Source organism: Ursus arctos, unplaced genomic scaffold, assembly GCF_023065955.2.
Source record: "Ursus arctos isolate Adak ecotype North America unplaced genomic scaffold, UrsArc2.0 scaffold_11, whole genome shotgun sequence".
NCBI classification, from domain to species: Eukaryota; Metazoa; Chordata; class Mammalia; order Carnivora; family Ursidae; genus Ursus; species Ursus arctos.
Window position 1 is genome coordinate 36,765,747 of NW_026622775.1, and position 19,910 is coordinate 36,785,656.

Here is a 19,910-nt window from a genome sequence, read left to right on the forward strand (position 1 = left end):
AAATAGATCAACCAGTCAGTAAGTAAATAAGTAAATAAATAAGTAAATTCATTCATTCATTCGTTCTTTCGTTCTTTCATTCACTCACAATTCTAGAGAATAGAAGTCCAAAATCAAGGTGTAGGTTAGCAAGGCCTACCTGTAGAGGCTCCAGGGAAGGCTCTTTCCTTACCTCTTCCAGCATGTGGTGGTTCCCAGCCATCCTTGGCATTTCTTGGTTTGTACATACATCACTCCAATCTCTGCCTCCATTGTCACATGATATTCTCCCCTGTGTCTATCTTCATACGGCCATCTTCCCTTTGTGTCTTTGTTTTCTTATAAGGGCACCAGACATACTAGATTAAAGGACCACCCTACTCCAGTATGATCCAACTGATGGCTTCTGCAATGACCTTATTCCCAAATAAGGTCATTATGTTAAGCATGTCTTTTTATTCTGGTGTTTTGACATCTGGGGCTTTACTGATCCTGGGGAGAACGCCCTTCCTGGGGCTAACCAATTCCTTGAGATAGTACACTGAGCGTGCTTTCCATATGCCAACCAATCCAGAGCCCGTTTTCTCTCCTTGACTCTGTCTTTTGGGCTCTTACACTCCAAGTCAATATTCTCCTGCCCTAATCACCTCAGGGCCAGGTACCAGATGTCTGGGCACAGCCCCCGTGCTCCAGAGCCTGCTAAAATAATTCAAACCAACCAATCCTGAGTCTGTTTACTCTGCTTCGCCTCTTCCTTCTCATGGAAAACATGGTAAAGCCTGTTGCCCACAGTTTTCCCTTCTTCCCTCTGGCTCTCGGCTGACCCTGGCACACCACGCCTGCTGTTTCCAGGGAGTGTGAGTATAAGACTCTTCCTTCAACTCAGTCATTTCCATGTCTGCATGTCTTACCATACCTGTTTAAAACAAATCCCACGTATGTTTTAAAACAGTCATGTTCTGAGACAGTAGGGGGTTAGAACCTCAGTGTATCTTTTTAGGGGATAAAACTGAACCCTAAGAGGGAAGAACCTATCTGCCCCTATTTTATTTGCATTCCACTGTGGGGCAGTGACCCAGTGACTCGACTTCTCCGAGGGATGAGCAGACTTGAAGTGTAGAGTACGAGAAGGAGAAGCTGTCGTAGCCCTCTGTTCTTAAATATCACCCTAGGGAAAGGCACTCATTGCGTTCACACTGACATTATCTTGTTGAGGCACAGAAGACTAAGAATAGGGCAAAAGATAGGCTCCCCCCTTTTGGGGAAAGGTGGCAAAATACATTTAAATTCTCTGTTGAAAGATGTTGAACAGATGAGCTGTTGTCATGATTGATTTCTGGGACTGTATTTGATTCTGAGCAATCTAACTATTTTTTTCTTTTTTCTTTTCTTAAAGAAAGTGGAAGCCCAGAATCTCGTGTTAATGCTATCCATTTCTTGGTACACAAACTGCCAGAGAAAAATAAAGAAATGTTGGACATTTTGGTGAAACACTTAACAAAGTAAGCCCCCTTTTCTTCCTACCTTCCTTTGTTTCACTCCGGGTGCCATGTGGGGTTCTTGGATTCGTAACAGTTGGAAGTGGGGCTGTCTACACAATACCAGGGACCACGCCTGGAAAGGCAGGCTGGACAGTTGACTCACTGTGTATGTTTTGGACAAGAGCATTGAAATATGATGCTTTCGTGAAGTCATATAATTATTTGCTTAACATCACTGCCAGCGACTTGGGGTTTGATTGGAAGTAGAAGAAGAGAATATTATACACTTCCCTGTACACAGATTCTGGAAATGTGATTATAAGTCTGTTAGCGAATTTAGCCTGGTTTCACACCTACCTAACTCTAAGTTTGAACATGGCCTTTAAGTTAGTTTAATCCAGTAATAAGTAGTTATTTCATAGGATCCATTCTAGTCTTTTTATTCCTTCTTTAAAAAGCAAGCAAAATCTAATCATTTAGTGGAGAAATTAGCCCTTTCTTCAAATACAAATGACTCTTAGATCACTGTAATTATAGAAATTTAGAGGTAAGAGGAAGCTGAGGAATGCTGTTTTAGAATGTCTTTAATTTTATTTTATTATCTTATTTATTTTATTATGCTTTTATTTTATATAAAAAGAAACTGAAGGCCAGAGGATCTTATAACCTGCCAAGTGTCCTACTACTAGTATAGCCATTTGTTCATTTAGTCGACACACATTTATCGAATGCCTTTTTTAGGTGCTAGTGGATACATAGCTGAATAGGATAGACGAATTCCCTACTTTCATGAAGTCCCTTCTAAGAAGGAAAAGATCATAAACAGATTACAAATAAAAATACAAAATAATTTTAGGTGGTAAGTGGTTAAAAAAAGAGAATGAGGGGATAGAGAATATATATTGGATGTGGGACTGTAAAGAGCGTTATTATGGAAGGTATCTTGAGGATGAGGCTTTGAATTGAGACCTGAATTAAGCGTCAGGGCTTCTGAGGACAGTTGTTTAGGTTGCTCATTGCACAATGAATTGGGCCAAAGGGGTGAATGCAGGCGCTCTGACCAATTTCTGTGACGCCAATTCTTACAAAGGTGCCATACAATCTGGTCATTACTGGAAGCCAAGGGTATAATAGTCTGGGGAAAGGGGTGATGTTCTAAGTAGGGGGGAATGGTAAAAGAAGGTCTTCGAGGGGCACAAGCCTAGCATAAACATGGAATTATTAAGAAAGTCATGGTTAGAGCAGAGCATCGAGAACGAGAGGAATAGTAGGAAGGTCAGCAGGGGCCTCATCTCCTAGAGTCTTGTCAGATCTTGTTATTTCAGAAGCAGACTTTGAGGACAATTGAGTGTCTTGACTCCTTGTTTTTAAGGAAACACAGAGTTGCAGAAGATTGTACTTTCCCCAGCTATTGCCTCTCTTTTAACCAGAGACTTTCCCTCGCTCTTCCTTCTCAGTGTTTCAAATCACTCCAAGCAGAACCTCATGACGGTAGCAAATCTAGGAGTGGTGTTTGGACCAACTCTGATGAGGCCACAGGAAGAAACTGTTGCTGCCATCATGGATTTGAAGTTTCAGAACATCGTGGTGGAAATTTTAATTGAAAACCATGAAAAGGTAAACTCTCTCTGTTTTTTCCTTGAGGGAATTCCTGTTTTTGGCTTTATCACCACGTGAAACTAGCCTCTAAGATTCCCCACCACCGTTAAATGATTTTATTATCATTGTGATGATGAGTGTGGTTCTGAGAAGTTCCCACTGAACTTCTGTCTTCTGATGGGTTTCCGTAAATCTGAAGTTTACCCGGTTTTCTGTTATCTCACTGGTTTAAGGAAGAAGCATTCCATCCAGATGCAAAGGACTATCTGCAATGTAACACTGGACTGTTTAGATTCTTTGCAGCCTTCAGTCCTATCCTTGGATTTCTCAAATTCTGTTTCTGTAACACAGGGAAAATATTTTTGCCAATCTGTGTCACATTCTTCCTAGAAAAACACATTTATAGTCCCTCTTATCTCCCAAATTGTGCTGACATTTCCAGGGGATTCACATGCATCCCGGAATCTGGGAACCCCAGGTTAAGAATCTCTTGTTTAAAATGAATACTGTCATTCATCTGTGACACGTCTTTTTACTTGTTTCTCGATAATCAGGGGACTACAGGAGTTTGCAAAATATGATAGATTCTTTGAAGAACTTTTATGTAGTTTTTTCTCATTATCATCACGACCTTGCTAATAATTTTCCTCACTTCTCTTAAGATAGGGAATTTGAAAATTGTTTAAGTGCTTGTTTACTCATTTGTTTATTAAAGGTTTGTTGTAGTTTGTTTGTTTGTTTTCAACTGAGATTGCACTACATGCCAGGCATGTATGAGGTGCTAGGCTACAAAGACGAACATTACAGCCCCTGATGGAAAGCAGCTCAGTCTGGGGAGTGGAGCCCCATTTTGGGACTTGTATCCCATAGCATTTATCTCTGTCTAACGTGCTGTAAAGTTTATTTATTGTCGTAGTTCTCCGTTTCTCCCTGCCAGATCCTTGAGGGCAGAGATCGTTTTTTACACTTAGAATAATAACTGGTACGTATTAGGTGTTAAGTTAATATTTATTGGATGAATTAATGAACTCAATAAATTTTAAAGGGGCTAGAGGAGTGGGAAAGAGGGACACAGGTGTAGTCTCTATGAGCAAAGCACAGCAAGAGCCTGTTGCATTTGCTGTTTGCTGGAGCAATTCTAGCTTGTGTGAATACTGGTTCCCACTGAAGAGTTAAATGTGAAAGCTGGCCAGAGATCTTCCTGCCCAGTATAGTAAAAGCAGCTTGTGGATGGGTATAAGAAGTTTGGGGGTTTTTTGGTTTGGTTTTTAGGTAGCAAGTGGTGCCCTAAGCTATCCGGACAGCTTTAAGGAAAGATGGCTACTAATCATTTTTAGAAAAAGAAATAATTAAGGACCCCTGGGTGGCACAGTTGGTTGAGTGTCCAGCCTTTGGTTTCAGCTCAGGTCATGACCTCTGGGTCGTGGGATTGAGTCCCACATCGGGCTCTGCGCTCAGCGTGGAATCTGCTTGAGATTGTCTCTCCTCTGCCTCTCCCCTGCTCACTCGCACTGTCTCTTTCTCAAATAAATAAAAAAATCTTTAGAAAGAAAAAGAAATAATTAGGCCCACAAGCTTTGAAACAATGTTTAGTGGTATAGCTATCATTAGATTAAGTCCAATTAGGGAGCTTTTATGCAGTTTATTTGTGAAAATACTGGCTCTGGGTCTTGCTCTCAGATAAAAGGATCTCCTTTGAATGCTGCAGCTTCCTGTTTTCTTATTTGAAGCTGAGAAGATAAGTTCACGTTTTTCTCCTTGGGAAGTAGATAGTGCTGCTTTCACCCTGTTAAACCTTACAGGAATTTCCAAGTGGCACTGATGAGCCAACTGTAATACTGATGGCAGATGAAACTGGACCCACTCTCAGATCAGGCTCCATGGAGCTGAGGAGAGGGCTTTCACTTTTCCCCTCTGCCTTTCTGTGGCCACGCTGGATAATGCTGCAAATGCACCCCCATGTGAATCGAGGCACTGACTTTGCTATCAAGAAGGGGGCAGGTGGGACACTGAGTTTCAGATGCTTCACTGCGTGAGTGGGTTTCGGTTTGGAAGCACAGGGTTGCTTGGGGTGGGGAGCTGTTAGCTTGGATTAGTTCATATTTCTGAGAACTTAATTTCCCCATTTCCTCTTCTTTTCTCTCCAATTTCATCCTTGTCCGCTTTCACTCCCAGCTCTTTGTCCCTGCGCAGCTGGACTTTACTTCAGAGGCTAGGCTCTGCTGTGAGGAAGGATATTTCCACGGACGAGGGTGGTTGTGCAGAAAAACTTCACATAGATGCATGTACCCATAGGAGCCTGAGGTTTCCTTGGCAACTGATCCGTGTTTACCACCCAAAGATCTTGTGTTTGACTTGAATGTGGTGAGGGAGGGATATGGTTCCTCTTAGTAAATGTTCGAGAACAAAATGAGAAAGAGAGGGGAAGGAGGATAGAAGGGTTAAAAAGAAGAGTCTTTTGGGGGAGGGAAGAGTTATCGTAGATGGGGGGCAAACAGCAGGGGCAGTGAGAGAGGGAATGAAGAGGCCTAGGTAGTGTCTACGAGGGAGAACCGGCAGAGGGGAAAGTGACAGTAGAAGGAAGTCCTTTTCTTTTCCTCACTTATTTTTTCATCCTAGGAATGTGAAAAATGTTGACTCTGACCAGGAACATCACTAAAGCAAAAGAGGAAACTTTCAGCATATAATTAAAGCAAGAAAGCTCTAGATTAATTTTAGAGTTAGAAAAAGACCGAACTTAATCTGTCTCAGAGATCACATTTTATCCTAGCCTCTTTGCTGTTTTCATAAAACCCATATGTACTCTATAGGAAACCTAATCCACATGTTTTGGCCTTATTCCCACACAATACATTAAGATGTTATTTTAAAAGAAGTGTTTACGGGCCAAAAATATTATCAAGGTCTTTCTTCCCATGCAAACCAGAAAATTGCATTTCCCAGGTGGAAAAAGGTACTGTGAAATTCCCACAGATTTTCAAATTGGGATTGTGCCTTATAATTTATGAGTTTTACATAAGTGTTTTTTCTTAAAGATTTTACTTATTTATTTGAGAGAGAGAAAGAGAGAGAGCCCAAGCATGGGGGGGGGGGGAAGAGTGTGAGGCAGAGGGAGAGGGAGAAGCAGACTCCCCACTGAGCAGGGAGACCAATGTGGAGCTCGATCCCAGGACCCTAGGATCATGACCTGAGCCAAAGGCAGACGCTTAACCAACTGAGCCACCCACGTGCCCCATGAGTTTTGTTCTTGACAAAGTATCCTTGTTATGGATTAATGCAGTATGTTTGTGGTGAGCGCCTGCTTGGAGTCAGACATGATGTGAGACTTGGGGGAAGAGCAGACAGTGAGTGGGGCAGGGGAAAGGTCTGTCCATCAGTAACTGCCGGATGCGGTGGAGAATAGAGCTGTCGGAGCGATGCAGAGAAAACTGCTGAGACTTTAGAGGGGGAGTTTATGTCCGACTGTGAGGGATCTGGAACGTTTCCTGACTAGGTGGTTTGAATAGGTTTTAGGATGGAGCTTGAACAGGTGGAGATGTTTTGAGAGGACGTTTCAGGTATGGGGAAATCGTGTAATCAGAGAAGCACCGAGAGTAGCTGTGCGTTCTGGGAATGCAGCTTCTGTTGGAACAGTGGCAAGGGGCATGAGATGTGATTGGAGAAAGATTTGGGCCAGGTGTAGGGAGGTTGGGAATGCCCCCCTCGGACTTTTGGGCTTCATTTTATGGGTGCCAGGGCCTCTCATGGTTTTTAGGTAAACTGCTTCGGGAAGTTTAATCTGGCAGCAGGTTACCAAGTAGAAAGTAGAAGAAAAACAGACCAGCTGAGGACATGGTAGTGAGAATGGGAGTTCAAGGGTAGCAGGCATCATCTCCCAAGGCGCAGTGGACACAGTCCAGGGACCGGATCAGTGGGCCATCTCAGGGGAATGTGTTCTGCATGATGGTCACAAATGATGACCCAGACCTGGGAGAATATTGGGGTCATTAATAAAAAGATGGAAAAAAATGAGTTTGGGGTAAGAGTTCAGTTTTTAACGTGCTGAATTTTAGCTGTCTGGGTGTCTAACAAACAGTTGGAGAAGTGGGGCTCAAATTTGTGAGAGAATTTAGTGGTAGGAAGTAGAAGGTAGGATAAAAAGGCATGAGGTTGGCATAGGAGAGTGTGCTCACTGTGCTGTACACCTCTGGTCTACTACATGGGGTAACCCTAGTGTTTACGTGTGTGTATGTAAAATAGATAGTAGATACTTCAAATAGATATAATGGGCATAGGTATTTAAAATAGATATAATAGATACTTAAAATAGATATAATAGATATAGATACCTAAAATCGATACATGAAGTAAAAGATATAAAGTGCCTATTGCATACATATGTAATAGTATCCCTGAATATATAGAATTCTTATTACATGTATTGTCCCTTTACACTATGGGAGAGAACTGAAGGGTGAGAGGGTAGCTTGTTTATGGGCACACCGCTGGTGAGTGGCAAGGCTTGGGTTTGAACTAAGGGTTGTTTGACCCCCAAAACTTTACTTCTCATCACTAGGAGAAGGTTAAGAGCAGTAATCTTGAGAAACACCAAGATTTTTCTACTGGTGATAAAACAACAGGGGCCAGAAGAAACCCAGGCACGTTTCAGCGTTAGGGTGGTCAGGGGACCTTGTCATGATGCGGATGCTGCACTGTGGGGGAGCACGAGTGTTGACTCCAAGAGTGAGATGTCTGTTGAGAGGAAGGGCTGAAGTCGACCTCAGTGAGTGGGTGTTTGGGAATGGGTGATAACCCATTACAGATCTACGTTGTGTTCCGGCATGAGAGAGCACAGGGGTGGAAAAGGCAGAGCAGACGGGACAGGGGAGGGAAAGAGTAGGGTAGGACTGCTAGCACCTGATATGTATACAGTTTGCCAGTCAGCTTCAATTCTAGTTTTCTGTTAGCTAATTTCTGGGGTTGGGGGTCTCTTTAGAGGAACTTAAAGAGGTATGGAAAGAACCCTCCTGGGAGTTAATGGAGTTTGTTGAAATGGAGCCTATTCTGCTATTTTATACATTTGTAGTGTGTCATAAAACAAATTTGTGTTTATAATGTGACCCTCTCCTAGTTTCTCCCCACGTCCCTGAGGGCCCTTGAAGATTATGAAGAGCCTTTGAGAATCATCAAAGAAAACATTAATGTTAGTGTGGTTTTCTTTTATTATCTGTCTTATTTCATGTTAATACTTAAATTGGCAATTCATGTGAAGTAAGATATATAATGTTACTCTCACCCAAATCATTTTACATAATATATATAATTTTAATCCAGATTGTAGGCACGCCTTGTTTATTGCCCTTCGCAGATACTGTGTTCCTTACAAATCCGAGGTTTGTGGCCACTGTGCATGGAGCAAGCCTGTCGGCGCCATTTTACTTTGTGTCTCTGTCACATTTCACCTTTTGGTCATTCTTGCAATATTTCAAAATTTTCATGATTATATTTGTGATGGTGATCTGTGATCAGTGAGTACAACTTGCTGAAAGCTCAGGTAATGGTTAGCATTTTTTAGCAATAAAGTATTTTTTAATGATATGTCCATTGTTTTTTTAGACATAATGCAACTACACACTTAATAGCCTACAGTGCAGTGTACACATAGCTCTTCTGTGCACTGGGAAACCAGAAAATTCATTGGACTCGCTTTATTACAATACTCGCTTCGTTGCAGTGGTTTGGAACCAAACCCACAATATCTTTGAGGCATGCCTGTATATTTATGTCGTTAAGGATTATAATCGGATTTTCAGTGTGATCTGCCAGATGTGGTGCTCTGCTTTCTCTCAGCTTTGTGTGGTGCTTCAGTTCGCTTGATGGTCACGGAGTCTGTGATGGTCAGTGGGTCATGACGTTGTTTTCTAGTGTTAGCCTTTATGTACCATAGTTTCTGTGGGCCACAGGATGCCGAGAGATAATCACATTTTATTTACATAAAACTTTTCTGTGACAAGGATTCTAAAAACTTTGTTGAAAGAAACAGTGTTGTCTTTGAAACGGGTATACTCGCAGTCTGGGTCTCGTTTTTCCTGGTGAGAAAATGGAGGCCGTTTGTGATGCTCATGCTTTGTGGAAAGGGCTGGTTTTATATCCTGTTCTGAGGCTTCTTCAGTAAACCTCCCTGTAACATATGTTGCAGAATCCTTGAAACGCCAGTGTCCCTCCAGTCACAGAAAAGTCGAGGTGAGAAGGGCATACATGTTTCCTCTCAGGCGTGCAACACAATCAGAATGTTCACACACGTGAAGAGTATCAAATGGCACATTGCTTTCCTCTTGTTGACCTTGGGAACCAACTTTCTGACCTACACTCCTGTCTTTGCCAAAAGCTAGAAGAATGTGTCCCTGCCCCCAGGCTCAGTGGTCAGTCCCAACCTGCGGTCTGGCAGCAGCCACATGTGGACTGGGTTTGGTTTGGGGCAGCCGCTCCTCCACTCCTGTAGCTGCAGAGAGAAGGCACATCCTAGCCGTCTTCTGCAGGTTGATCTCCGTCATTCCTGACTATAAAAGAGGCCCCAGTGAGCAGTACAGAAACCATTTTCCTTGAGGTGCAAGGAGCCTGTAGCCTTAGAGCGTGTCTGTCATTCAGTGGGAACAAGAAATCTCTTTTCTTAAAAAAATGCAGCCTAAAATGCTTCTTGATTTAGCTTTGCTGGCACTGGGTTGCTAGGCAGCACCAGTTTTCATGTGAGAAAAATAAATTTCTGAAGCAATGGCAACATTGATAAAACTAGAAGTTTCTAAAAGCTTTATGTTTGCCTGAGTAGTGACAGTTCAGTGTAAAGGTCAAAACCCCATGGCAAGAATAGTTGACAAATTGCAGGGGCGTGGCTTTTCCCCCTCTTCCAGTTTTCTTGAATGTTGGCATCTTTGGCATAGCCATGGAGACTTACTTTACTGTTAGGTCCCCCCCGCCGCCCCGCTAACAGGGAATGCATTCTCTGGAGTGTTTAAAAAGGAGCTTTAAAAACCACAGAAAACTTTCTGTCTGCCTTTCTCCTTCCTCAAAGGAGAGTCAGAAAATAATAATGACATTGTCTTCCCAGTTCTTCATTTAGCTATGCTACAGGAAGTCCTTTCTCTGTGTCGTAGTGTGGCTCTGGAGGGGGTAGGTAGCATTTTCCCATCGTATTTAACGTGGTTTGATAAGAGAAAATTTGAGAGACAGGGTTCTTTCATCCTGCAGCATTTTAGTGTCCAGGATAGACAAAGCACTGGGGCTGTCTCAAGAAAATCTAAGAGCTGCAATACAGAAGGGGGGGGTAGATTTATTCTTTATTATCTAAGAAAGCATAGTCAGTACAAGTGAGCGGAACTTGCTAGGAGGTGAGTTTTTGATTCAATAGAAGGAGGAACTTCATAATATTTTTCATAATGAGAATGTGTTCATGTTGGAGATGAGGATTGAGGAGTTGGAGAAAGTGAGCAGGCCTAGGAGGTCTCGCCCACTCAGAAATTCCCTGCCAAGGTCTCTGGAGATGCAGAGCTGCGAAGACACGTCCTCAGAGCAGAGCTCCGGGCTTGGAACTTGGCACTCAATTAGTATTTGCAGAACTAAGGATGTTGAGGAATATGATCCTTTTGTTCATTTCTTTTTTATGAGCAGCACCAAGAGTTCTTGGAAGGGAGAATAAGAATCCGGGAGTGAGGGGGTGGGGTGGTGAGCAATGGAGAAGATACCATCAGATGCCCTTCCTTAGGGGACAGGATAGTGTGGGGTGTTTATGGGCTTGACTCTTTGCACGGATGGGCCCATTTTTATTTTTCTTTTATAAAATTAAAAAAACCCCAGCTTTCAGAGCTATCTCTTCCACATCTCTCAACATAAAATTGAGAACAGTAATAATTAAATAGCTAATATTGACAGGGATGATTATGTGTTGGGCGCTAGGCTTAGCTCCTTCTGACATTTTATGGAAATACTTACAGATAAGGTCATGTAGTGTAGCACAGTGAGCGCTAAAGGGAAATCCCTCGCGTTGCCGTCCCAGCTCCCGCAAGTTATGTGACTTCTGTGTGATCTGGCCACCCCGTTGACTCTCGTCAGTTTCCTCCTCTGCAAAACAGAAAGAGCGCAAGTACCTCTTCAGCAGAGTAGTTGCAGAGAGGAGTGAGCTGATCCACATGGATACTCAGCTCACTGCTGTTGCACAAATGAGGAACATGAGGCTCGGGGAGGCTCAGTCACTTGCTCGAGCTCGTAGTCCCAGAAAGTGGCCACGCTGGGATTTGAACCCAGTCTGTCTCCAAAGCCTGTCCCTTAACCTTACCCTGTCACTGTCAGATAACGTGTGTATAAATATACAGTTTTATATTAAACAACTTTAATGACTTATTTGTGTTTTTTAAAAGATTTCTTTTTTTTTTTTTTTTTTTTTTTTTAAGCAGTGTTAGATTACAACAAAATTGAGAGGGAATTGCAGAGATTTCCCATATATCCCCTCCCCTCCCCCCCAACAAGCAGAGCCTCCCACCAGAGTGGTACATTTGGTACAGTTGAGGAACCTACACTGACACGTCATCGTAGTCCCAGGTCCAGGGTTTCTTTGGTTCCCTCTTGGTGGTGTACTTTCTATGGGTTTGGCCAAACGTGTTATAACATATATTCATCATTACAATAGCAGCATAGTTTCACAGTCCTAAAAATCCCATGTTCTGCCTGTTCATCTCTTTCCTTGCCTGCTCCCCCCCTCCCCCACGTCCTGGGCCTACCACTCACTGATCTTTTTACTCTCTCCATAGTTTTGCTTTTTCCAGAATGCCTTGTAGTTGGAATCATATGGTAGGTAGCCCTTCAGACTGACTGCTTTCACTTGGTAAGATGCATTTAAGGTTCTTCCGTGTCTTTCCATCGTCTGAGAGCTTATTTCTTTTTAGTGCTGACTTGTTTGTATTTTGGGAGAACCAAGGGGTTTATGTGATCATTGTACCCAGCAGGCAATGGCAGGAAGGCCAACTCCTCTCAACTGGCCCTCCCCCTCCCCTCAGATCGCCCTCCATTTGCTGTGTCATGTGTGACAGGCAGCCCGCTTCTGAGATGCCCTTTCTTTGGGGTCAGCAGGTTGTGTCAGGCCTCCCAGCTAGCTTTTGCCGGAAACTCTAGCGAAGAACTTCTGCTCATCCTCTCTCTCCTTGTGGTCATCACCATCAGGATAATTAATATACAATAATAGCCCAGTATTTATTAAGTGCTCATTCTGTTAAGTATTTTACATCATAATCTCATCTAATGCCCCACTCAACAGCTCAGTGAGGTAGATATCACCATCCTCATTTTACAAGTGAAGAAGGTTAGGGTAAAAATTTGCCCAAGGTCACACAGCTGGTAAACGGCAGTGCTGGGATTTGAACCCAGGACTGTCTGGTTCTGTAGGTGGGACCGCTAAACCCTAGACTATACTGCTGCTCCGTCCCTTCTAAGTGGCTTTAAATGGAAGGCTCTGTCTGTGGGGTCCCTGTCTAATAGACTGCACAACTACGTTCTGACCCTTAGAAACAGCAGATCCAGAGTATATGTAGATTGAACGAAATCACTAAAAATAGAATGTTTCAGTGTCTCAAATAAATTTTCGGAAATCCAAAAGTACACCAAACAGCGTAAGTGGGAAAATGTAAACATGAAGTATCACTTCAATAATATGTAAAGAACTGATTTTTCTCAACTTTAAGTGAGAGTATTGAGAATAGGCTACATGCTTTTAGCTAAAACTTTAGAATTACCAATAGAAGTTTATATTCATGAAGTATGTATGCTGTTGAAGCCTACGCGATGATAATATGGCCGCTTGCATCAGACTAGGATGCTTGCAAGAGGGAAGTTTTTGTTTTTTGTTTTTCTTTCTTTTCCTGGAAAGATGACCTGCTACTATGTAGATAAAGCAGGGCTTGGAGAAGGGTATTTTTCTGGACTCTGACCTCCATCTCTTACCCTTTTACCTCTCTCTGGTCCCCCTCATCTGTACTGCCAGAGCTGGCTAGATGCTGGAGAGGAGTCTCCCTGGAGTCTGGGCTGAGTCAGGTTCTCTCCTCTAGAGATTTGGAATTGGGGGAGGGAAAAACTCAGCCAGTTACTCTGAGATTGCCCCTGGGCTCGAGGCTGAAGAAGCAACCCTGGTGGTGGGTCAGGTGCCCAGAGGAGAAGGCAGGGCTCTGGGAAGGATGGGGAATCTCATTAAAAGAGGGTGCAGAGGTGAGAAATGGAGAGTTGTTGGGTGACTTTTGATGCCCTCAGGTTATTAATTCAGAGCAGTCTAGAGTTCCAGCTCTTTCTACTTCCTGCTGATTCTTTTTAACAAATCCCTTTTTACTTCTGTCAGTTTAGTACTGTTTTGATTGCAACTAAATCATCTTTGGACAGTGTGAGAAGATTCACAACCCACTGTACCTGCAATTCGATAAGTTTACGGATACACAATTTATTCATCGACTTTGATTTAACTTCGTTTATATTTCAGTGCCATCAGGAGCTCCAGCATGTCCTTGAGGCTGGCTGCTACTTAGGCCCAGTCCTTATGGAAACAGGTCAAGTGGGTCTGGTCAACAGGGTTTTAGGTGGAACCTGGCATTTTGAGGTTACCCAAGTCTGAACCTGTTGCTCTATTCCCATGATTTAACTAGAACTTCTTTAACTTTCTTCTTCAGTTTTCTCAGACCAGTATTTGTACCAAAAGTGACTTTTCTTTCAAATCTAACATAATTTCTTTTTTCTCCTAGGTAATTGCGTTCCCAGCTGTAGGTCTCCAACCTAATAAACCCATTTCATCCCCTGCTGCATTCCTGCACATCTCCCGGCAGGTTGGGCCTCTGGTCTGCCACTCAGTCATTTAGCATTTTTACATCTACTCTTGCATCTGGCATACTCTTCTTCTGTCTAGAGCAATAGTTTTGAAGTTTTATTACACTAGGACCCAGTTTGAAAATTTAATGAAAGCTTTGGGTCCTGTTCCCAGAAAATAGTATTATTATATATACACAGAAGAAATGTAGGTGCAATTTTAGGAATTTCAGGTCAAGAACCTAGAACCATGGGGGGGCGCCTGGGTGACTCAGTTGTTAAGCGTCTGCCTTCGGCTCAGGGCGTGATCCCGGAGTCCTGGGATCGAGCCCCACATCGGGCTCCTCCGCTAGGAGACTGCTTCTTCCTCTCCCACTCCCCCTGCTTGTGTTCCCTCTCTCGTTGTCTGTCTCTCTCTCTCTGTCAAATAAATAAATAAAAAATCTTAAAAAAAAAAAAAAAAAAAGAACCTAGAACCATGGGGAAACCAAGAGCTGCCATATATCTCTGAGAAATTAGGGCCTGGAATGTGTCTTCAGGCTCAGCCTTTCCTGTCTTTTGCTGGTGACTTATTTTCCATGTTTCTGCTCAGAAGCTGGGAGGGGAGCGGATAAGGATGTCACTCATCTCAGATTCACACTTTATTTCATCAGTGGCACTTCGTTGTTTCTGTTCCTTACCCGGGCCAGCCACCAAGGAAACCCTATATTAAAATCCTCATGGCTCAGTTTGCCATGGAAAGAATGAGCCCACACTGAAAGGCATTGTCCTTAAATAATGAAAGGCAGCCATTTCCCATTATTTTGAGATGTGCTGATCTTCAGACCTCTTCTGCCTAAGTGGGAAGCAGAAGGAAACTGACCTGGGACAGGCTGAAGAAGGCACCTCTGTCCTCACCAGGTTTTCATAGTGCAGCCTTGTTGTCTCCTTTGAATTCCTCTGAATTGCCCTGAATTACACACCGTTGGGAAACACCACTGCTGCACTGAGTGATAACTGAGAGCTGACCGTGCGCTAGTATTTCAGCTCCTGCATCTTTAGCATGGCCAACACTAGTGTCCTACCTAACTAAATGTTTTGACTAATGAATGGTAGCTGGAAAATGGCTAAATTAAGGGTTGACGGTTTCAGCTCATGCACAGTGGGGCATGACAGTTCTATTTCTGCTAGGCTTCCACAAGTTCTCTAATTTCCACCGTAACTAAAAGAGTAGATAAAATGTCTACTTGATGGAGCAGGCCACTACGTAGTATCCTCCAAATAGAAGTCTTCCCAGTAAGTGTAGAGCCTGCTTTCCTGGCTGTGTCTGGGGTCTTCAAGACCACCCCCGTGTTTGGTGCTGTGCTTGAAGGGGGTTCATGGGACTTACCGTGAAGTTGTATGTACAGCTAGATTTATCACAGCAGTGTAGTAAGGACACACAGAGAAAATGACGACAACCCGAGTGGAATCTGGAAGAATCCACGTGTAGTTTTGCTTACGCTCTCCCCTCCCCGGAGAGGTCACACACAGCAGACTCTTCCCCCGGCACTGAAAATGCTGCAATGTGTGTTTGATACTTCTGTTGGGGGAAGCCCGTTGGAGACCAGTGCCTATTGGGAGGTACTCACATAGGCATCCTTCGCCCACCATATACCAGAATTTCAGACTCACAGATGGAAAGCAGGTGTTCCATGTAACCCCCACATACGCACATGCATGTACAGACAGTTAGGCATGGTGGGCCATCCTAACTTTAAAGGGAATGTTTTCTATCCGTTTCAAGAACTGTTTACCAGCCTAGTTCCCAGACACCAACCAAGGGCCACCTTTGCAAGCAGGCCTTTCTAGGGATGCCCACCTCAGGCCTGCTTTGTTTATTCTCTTCTACACACTGGGCATCTTCTAACTGCTGGGTGAGGAGCTTAAGGGCAGGGGTGACCGTGAGTTACTGTTTCTCCTGCGAGGATGTTCTCTGTCTTTGGGTTTTAGAGCCTTTTCTCTTTTGCTTTGGGAGTGTCTTCTCCGTGCTGTTGGGGAAATGTGTGTTGTCAGCCCTATTAGGAAGTACAGGATTAACTTTATTGAGGAGCATGGGAATCAACACGATTGTGGTCAGTGCGGGTCAAGTAAATTTCAAGCCATGCAGCCTTATGTTGCTGGACTAATTTGGCACAGGATGAAAAGTCCTTTAAAAGCCCTCCTTGTTTTAACTTTCCAGTTGGTTGATTTCTCCTTGAGAATGACCCCAAAGGGCAGGAATCAGTTTTGTCAGCTTTATTTTTGTTCTCACCCTTCAGCTCTATCGAGTGCTGCCGTTGGGGGCCCCACATTTTCTCAAGGATCAAGGTGCTGCCATGTCTGTCCTGCCCTCCCTCCTTGGCATCTGGTCAAAACCCCCCTCTTCACCTTGGCCTGGGCTTTGTAGTGTCTGGCTGACACTGACCCTCCTCAGATCTGCACCCTCCTCTATTTAATCTTCTGGATTTTTCTCTAAAGAATCTTTTTATTAAAAAGGTTAAAAAAATCTATAGCCTTTGATGAGGATTTGTTAGGTGAGCTTTTCATCCAAATTAACACCATGTTCCTCCTCCCAAGTCATTATTTTTTCTCATGCAGATATTTGTAGAATTATTGTCTGTCTCTCTCTCTCTCTCTCTCTCTTTTTTTTTTTTTTTTTTTTTACTACCAATACGGTCTAACCCGTAGTGATTTAGGGGAAGGGTTTGATTTCCTTTTGTTTATGTCACAGCTCCTCTCTTGACCAAATAGCGATGACTTCTGTTGATTGTTACGTAGTATTGTGTGTTTCTTGTTACTGTAGAGATACAAGTGTCTAGAATTCTAGAGTCTACTAGACTAGTCTAGAATTTACTTTAAGTAAAATCTAATTACATAAAGCTTCTTAAACATCTGTACCAAGTCTAGAATCTGCTTCAAAATAATCTAGGGATATTGATGAATTAACCTGGCCATCAGTTAATGATTGATGTAGTTAGGTGATGTGCACATAGGAATTTATTATATTATTTTTTACTTGTATCTATATCTCAAATTATTCATGATAGAAATTAAATGATCTGATATTTGGTGTTGGCATCATTTCTTTCATGCACTTACCAGTTCATTCATGAAACATCTATTAAGCTGCTCCTTCATGCCTTGTACTGCATGGACAGGCACAAGAGATTAAGAAAAGAAAAGGAAAAAAAAAAAAAAGCAGATCTTGTTTTCTGGAAGTCCAGTGTGTAACAGACGCTGACATAGTGGTAGAGATCTAGTAACCTGGCCTGAGGATTGTGTTTGGAGTTTGGACCTACAAGAAGCCAGTAGCTTTCTTTGTCCAAAGCCAGATTAAGATCATTTCTATACTTTGAAGATTTACTATACTTGGCATTCCTTTGTGAATCAACTCATTTGTTTCTTCGGAAGGTATTTACCCATTCCATTCACAGCGCTGAGCTAGGCCTACAGGAGATCTAATGGACATAATTATAAAATTCAAAATTCCTTTTCCTAAGCATTTAGTCTGTGTAGGGCAGAGGGTCGGCACTAAGGCCTTCTTGAACCCCTGATGTCCCAGCCACTGGCCAGCTCTTGTTCATACGACCCACGAATCAACCAGCCAACCCTGAGAGTGTAGGTAGTATTAGTTGTGCGTTTGTTTGTTTTCTTTTAGATAGTATTGTTTTCTCTGCAGTTTACAGACTAATGCAAGAAACGGAAGCTTGGAGAGTTGAAATTAACGTACCCAAGGTCACACAACTTGCTTTATTCATTGACAGTCTGCCTCGTTCCAAAAAGGATTTCAGACAGTTAAGCCACACAGTTAGAAAATTCTTTGTGGTCTTTCTACTGTACCAAGAAAAACAAGACCATATTTTTTTCTTTTTAAGCTTAAATGATGCATAGTGTTTCAGTCAATATTACTACACGGATAGCTCCAAGTTTAAATTGTACAAAAGTGCTTACGTGTGTCTCTGTTGGAATGTGTAGGAGTAAGAAAGGAAAGCTCTGTATTTGATTTCATAAAGTCACGAGCTTTATATAGTTGCTTGAGCCACACATGCCAGTGCCTGGTTGTGTGTACAAGACAGTTCTTATTAATCATTGCACAACTGGTGTGTTGTTTGTCATCATTATTACTTATTCTTAATTACCAAAGTGCACATGGGCTGCAGACTGTAGATTGTGCCAAACCAAACCTCTAAAGTCGTTGGACTAATAGGTTTTGAGGAAGATTTATAATCCTTTGTAAATGATAGCAGTGCTGTATATATTCCTATAAAGAAACAGTGTACATCAGAAACTCACACAAAATCTGGATCATAATCTTGAGTATATGATTCCCAGTATCTGCCTCCTGTTCTCTTTAATCTGTCGCTGAATCAACTTTGCTTGTTTTGTGTATTGAGAATTGAATTTATTTATAGGCTATGCCTTTTTTAAGGTAATTGTTTCTCTTTCCCTAACTCAGCAATAAGTGGAAGTGGAGACATTCTTTCTCCAGGAAAGCCTTTAAACCCTTGATTTCTCTAGAATGTCACTTCTGTTTAGATGGAAATGTGGGACATGACCACTAAGAGGATTAGTCATCATTTTCAAAATTTAATGAAGGAATCAGGTCATTTGTGCTTAATGTGCTAATAAGCTCAGAGTAAGCTGTACTTACTGATGGATTGATGTGGAAGGGTCCTTGGAATGATAATTGTTTTTTGTGTCTACTCCTTTTATTCCACAATTTCTGTAGGACAGTGTTACCTGAAATGTCAGGGTCACAAACACCTGTGGTTAAACTTTTTTGGAAGTCCTCTGTGCTTTCTCCAAATTCCATGTAACTTAAAAGAAAACTCTTTCACCTGACTTTATTATTTGGATGAATCCAAACTCTTGTAAATGGTCTCTAATTCTCCATTGTTTTCCATTCTTGGCGGCTTTCCTGCTCATTACTGTAGGTCAGTGATTCCTAACCAGTTTTTATGTTTCATAATTCTTTGACAATTCGATGAAAGATAACAATCTCATTTTCTAAAAAGAAAAAATACAAATGCATATATGCCATTTATGATTTGAGGATATACACTAATACTGAAGTCTGTAAGAAACCTCAGGAATCCCTGCTTTGGTGAAATAAACTTGGGTGATATTGAAATAACTTAATAAAAACATGCGGCCCATTGGCACAATATGGACGTGAGGGAACTAGTGAAGTTTAGCAAGTTACGGGTTTCCACGTGTAATGGCACGTTACCTTTTACTTATGTGTTTACCAGTAGTATTTATTGTCAGTTTCTTATCTGAAACAGATATCTCAAACACAGGATTTAAGATAGCAAACTGAGATCTCAAAATCTTACAGTATAAACCAAAAATAGGTTAAAAGGACAAAAGAATAATACCTTGGTATCAGTCAAATGGAGGAAAAGGCTAGAGACTAGCAAATGATGTTTTTAAAAATTGGCATGGATCGTATCTGTTTTACTCCTAACTCAACCTTCCACAGATGCGATATGGAACAGATGCATATATAATCCTCAAAATCCCTTTTTAGAGGGAGTTGTAGCAGGTGGTTTGGTCAGCCTTGGGGAAGACTTACAACTTCCACAAAGGTAGAAGCTCCTCCCGACCACCCTGCTCTCCTGCCAGGGAAAGGAGAACAGGTGGGGTGTGATATATCTCGGACTCCCTCTCTCAGACATTCCAGGGGCAGTGATCTCCAGTGATAAACAAAGTCAGAAGGAAAACCTCAGAATCAAAACTTAAAAAAAAAAAAAAAAAAAAAAGAAGAAGAAAGAAACAGAGCTTCTGTAAGAGAAGAAGATGAGAAAAATGACCCCTAAGAGTAGAAAGAGGAATGCCATTTCCCACCCTGATAGCTTGTGATGTGAGCGTCTAGAAGTCATGTCTCTTACCTGGTCCATCTTCTGCCTGGAGAATGATAGAAAGTGGTGATAGCGGCCACCAAGGATAGAGACTCCTGGCGTGGGCTGAAGGGCCGGGGCCTCTGCTGGAATTGTGGACAGCCCAGGCAGGGGGACTGAACAAAGACACAGGCATTTT

General features: G+C 42.4%; 1 protein-coding gene across 2 annotated transcripts in view; it reads left to right on the plus strand.

The window, feature by feature from the left end:
* The window catches only part of ARHGAP10 (Rho GTPase activating protein 10), a 308,230-nt gene that overhangs the window by 198,621 nt on the left and 89,699 nt on the right, over positions 1-19,910 (plus strand). For both annotated transcript variants that reach the window (XM_026499449.4, XM_057310112.1), the window contains 2 exons: positions 1,376-1,481; positions 2,918-3,077. In XM_026499449.4, coding sequence (XP_026355234.1) covers positions 1,376-1,481; positions 2,918-3,077 — 266 coding nt within the window. The remainder of the gene's footprint in view (positions 1-1,375; positions 1,482-2,917; positions 3,078-19,910) is intronic.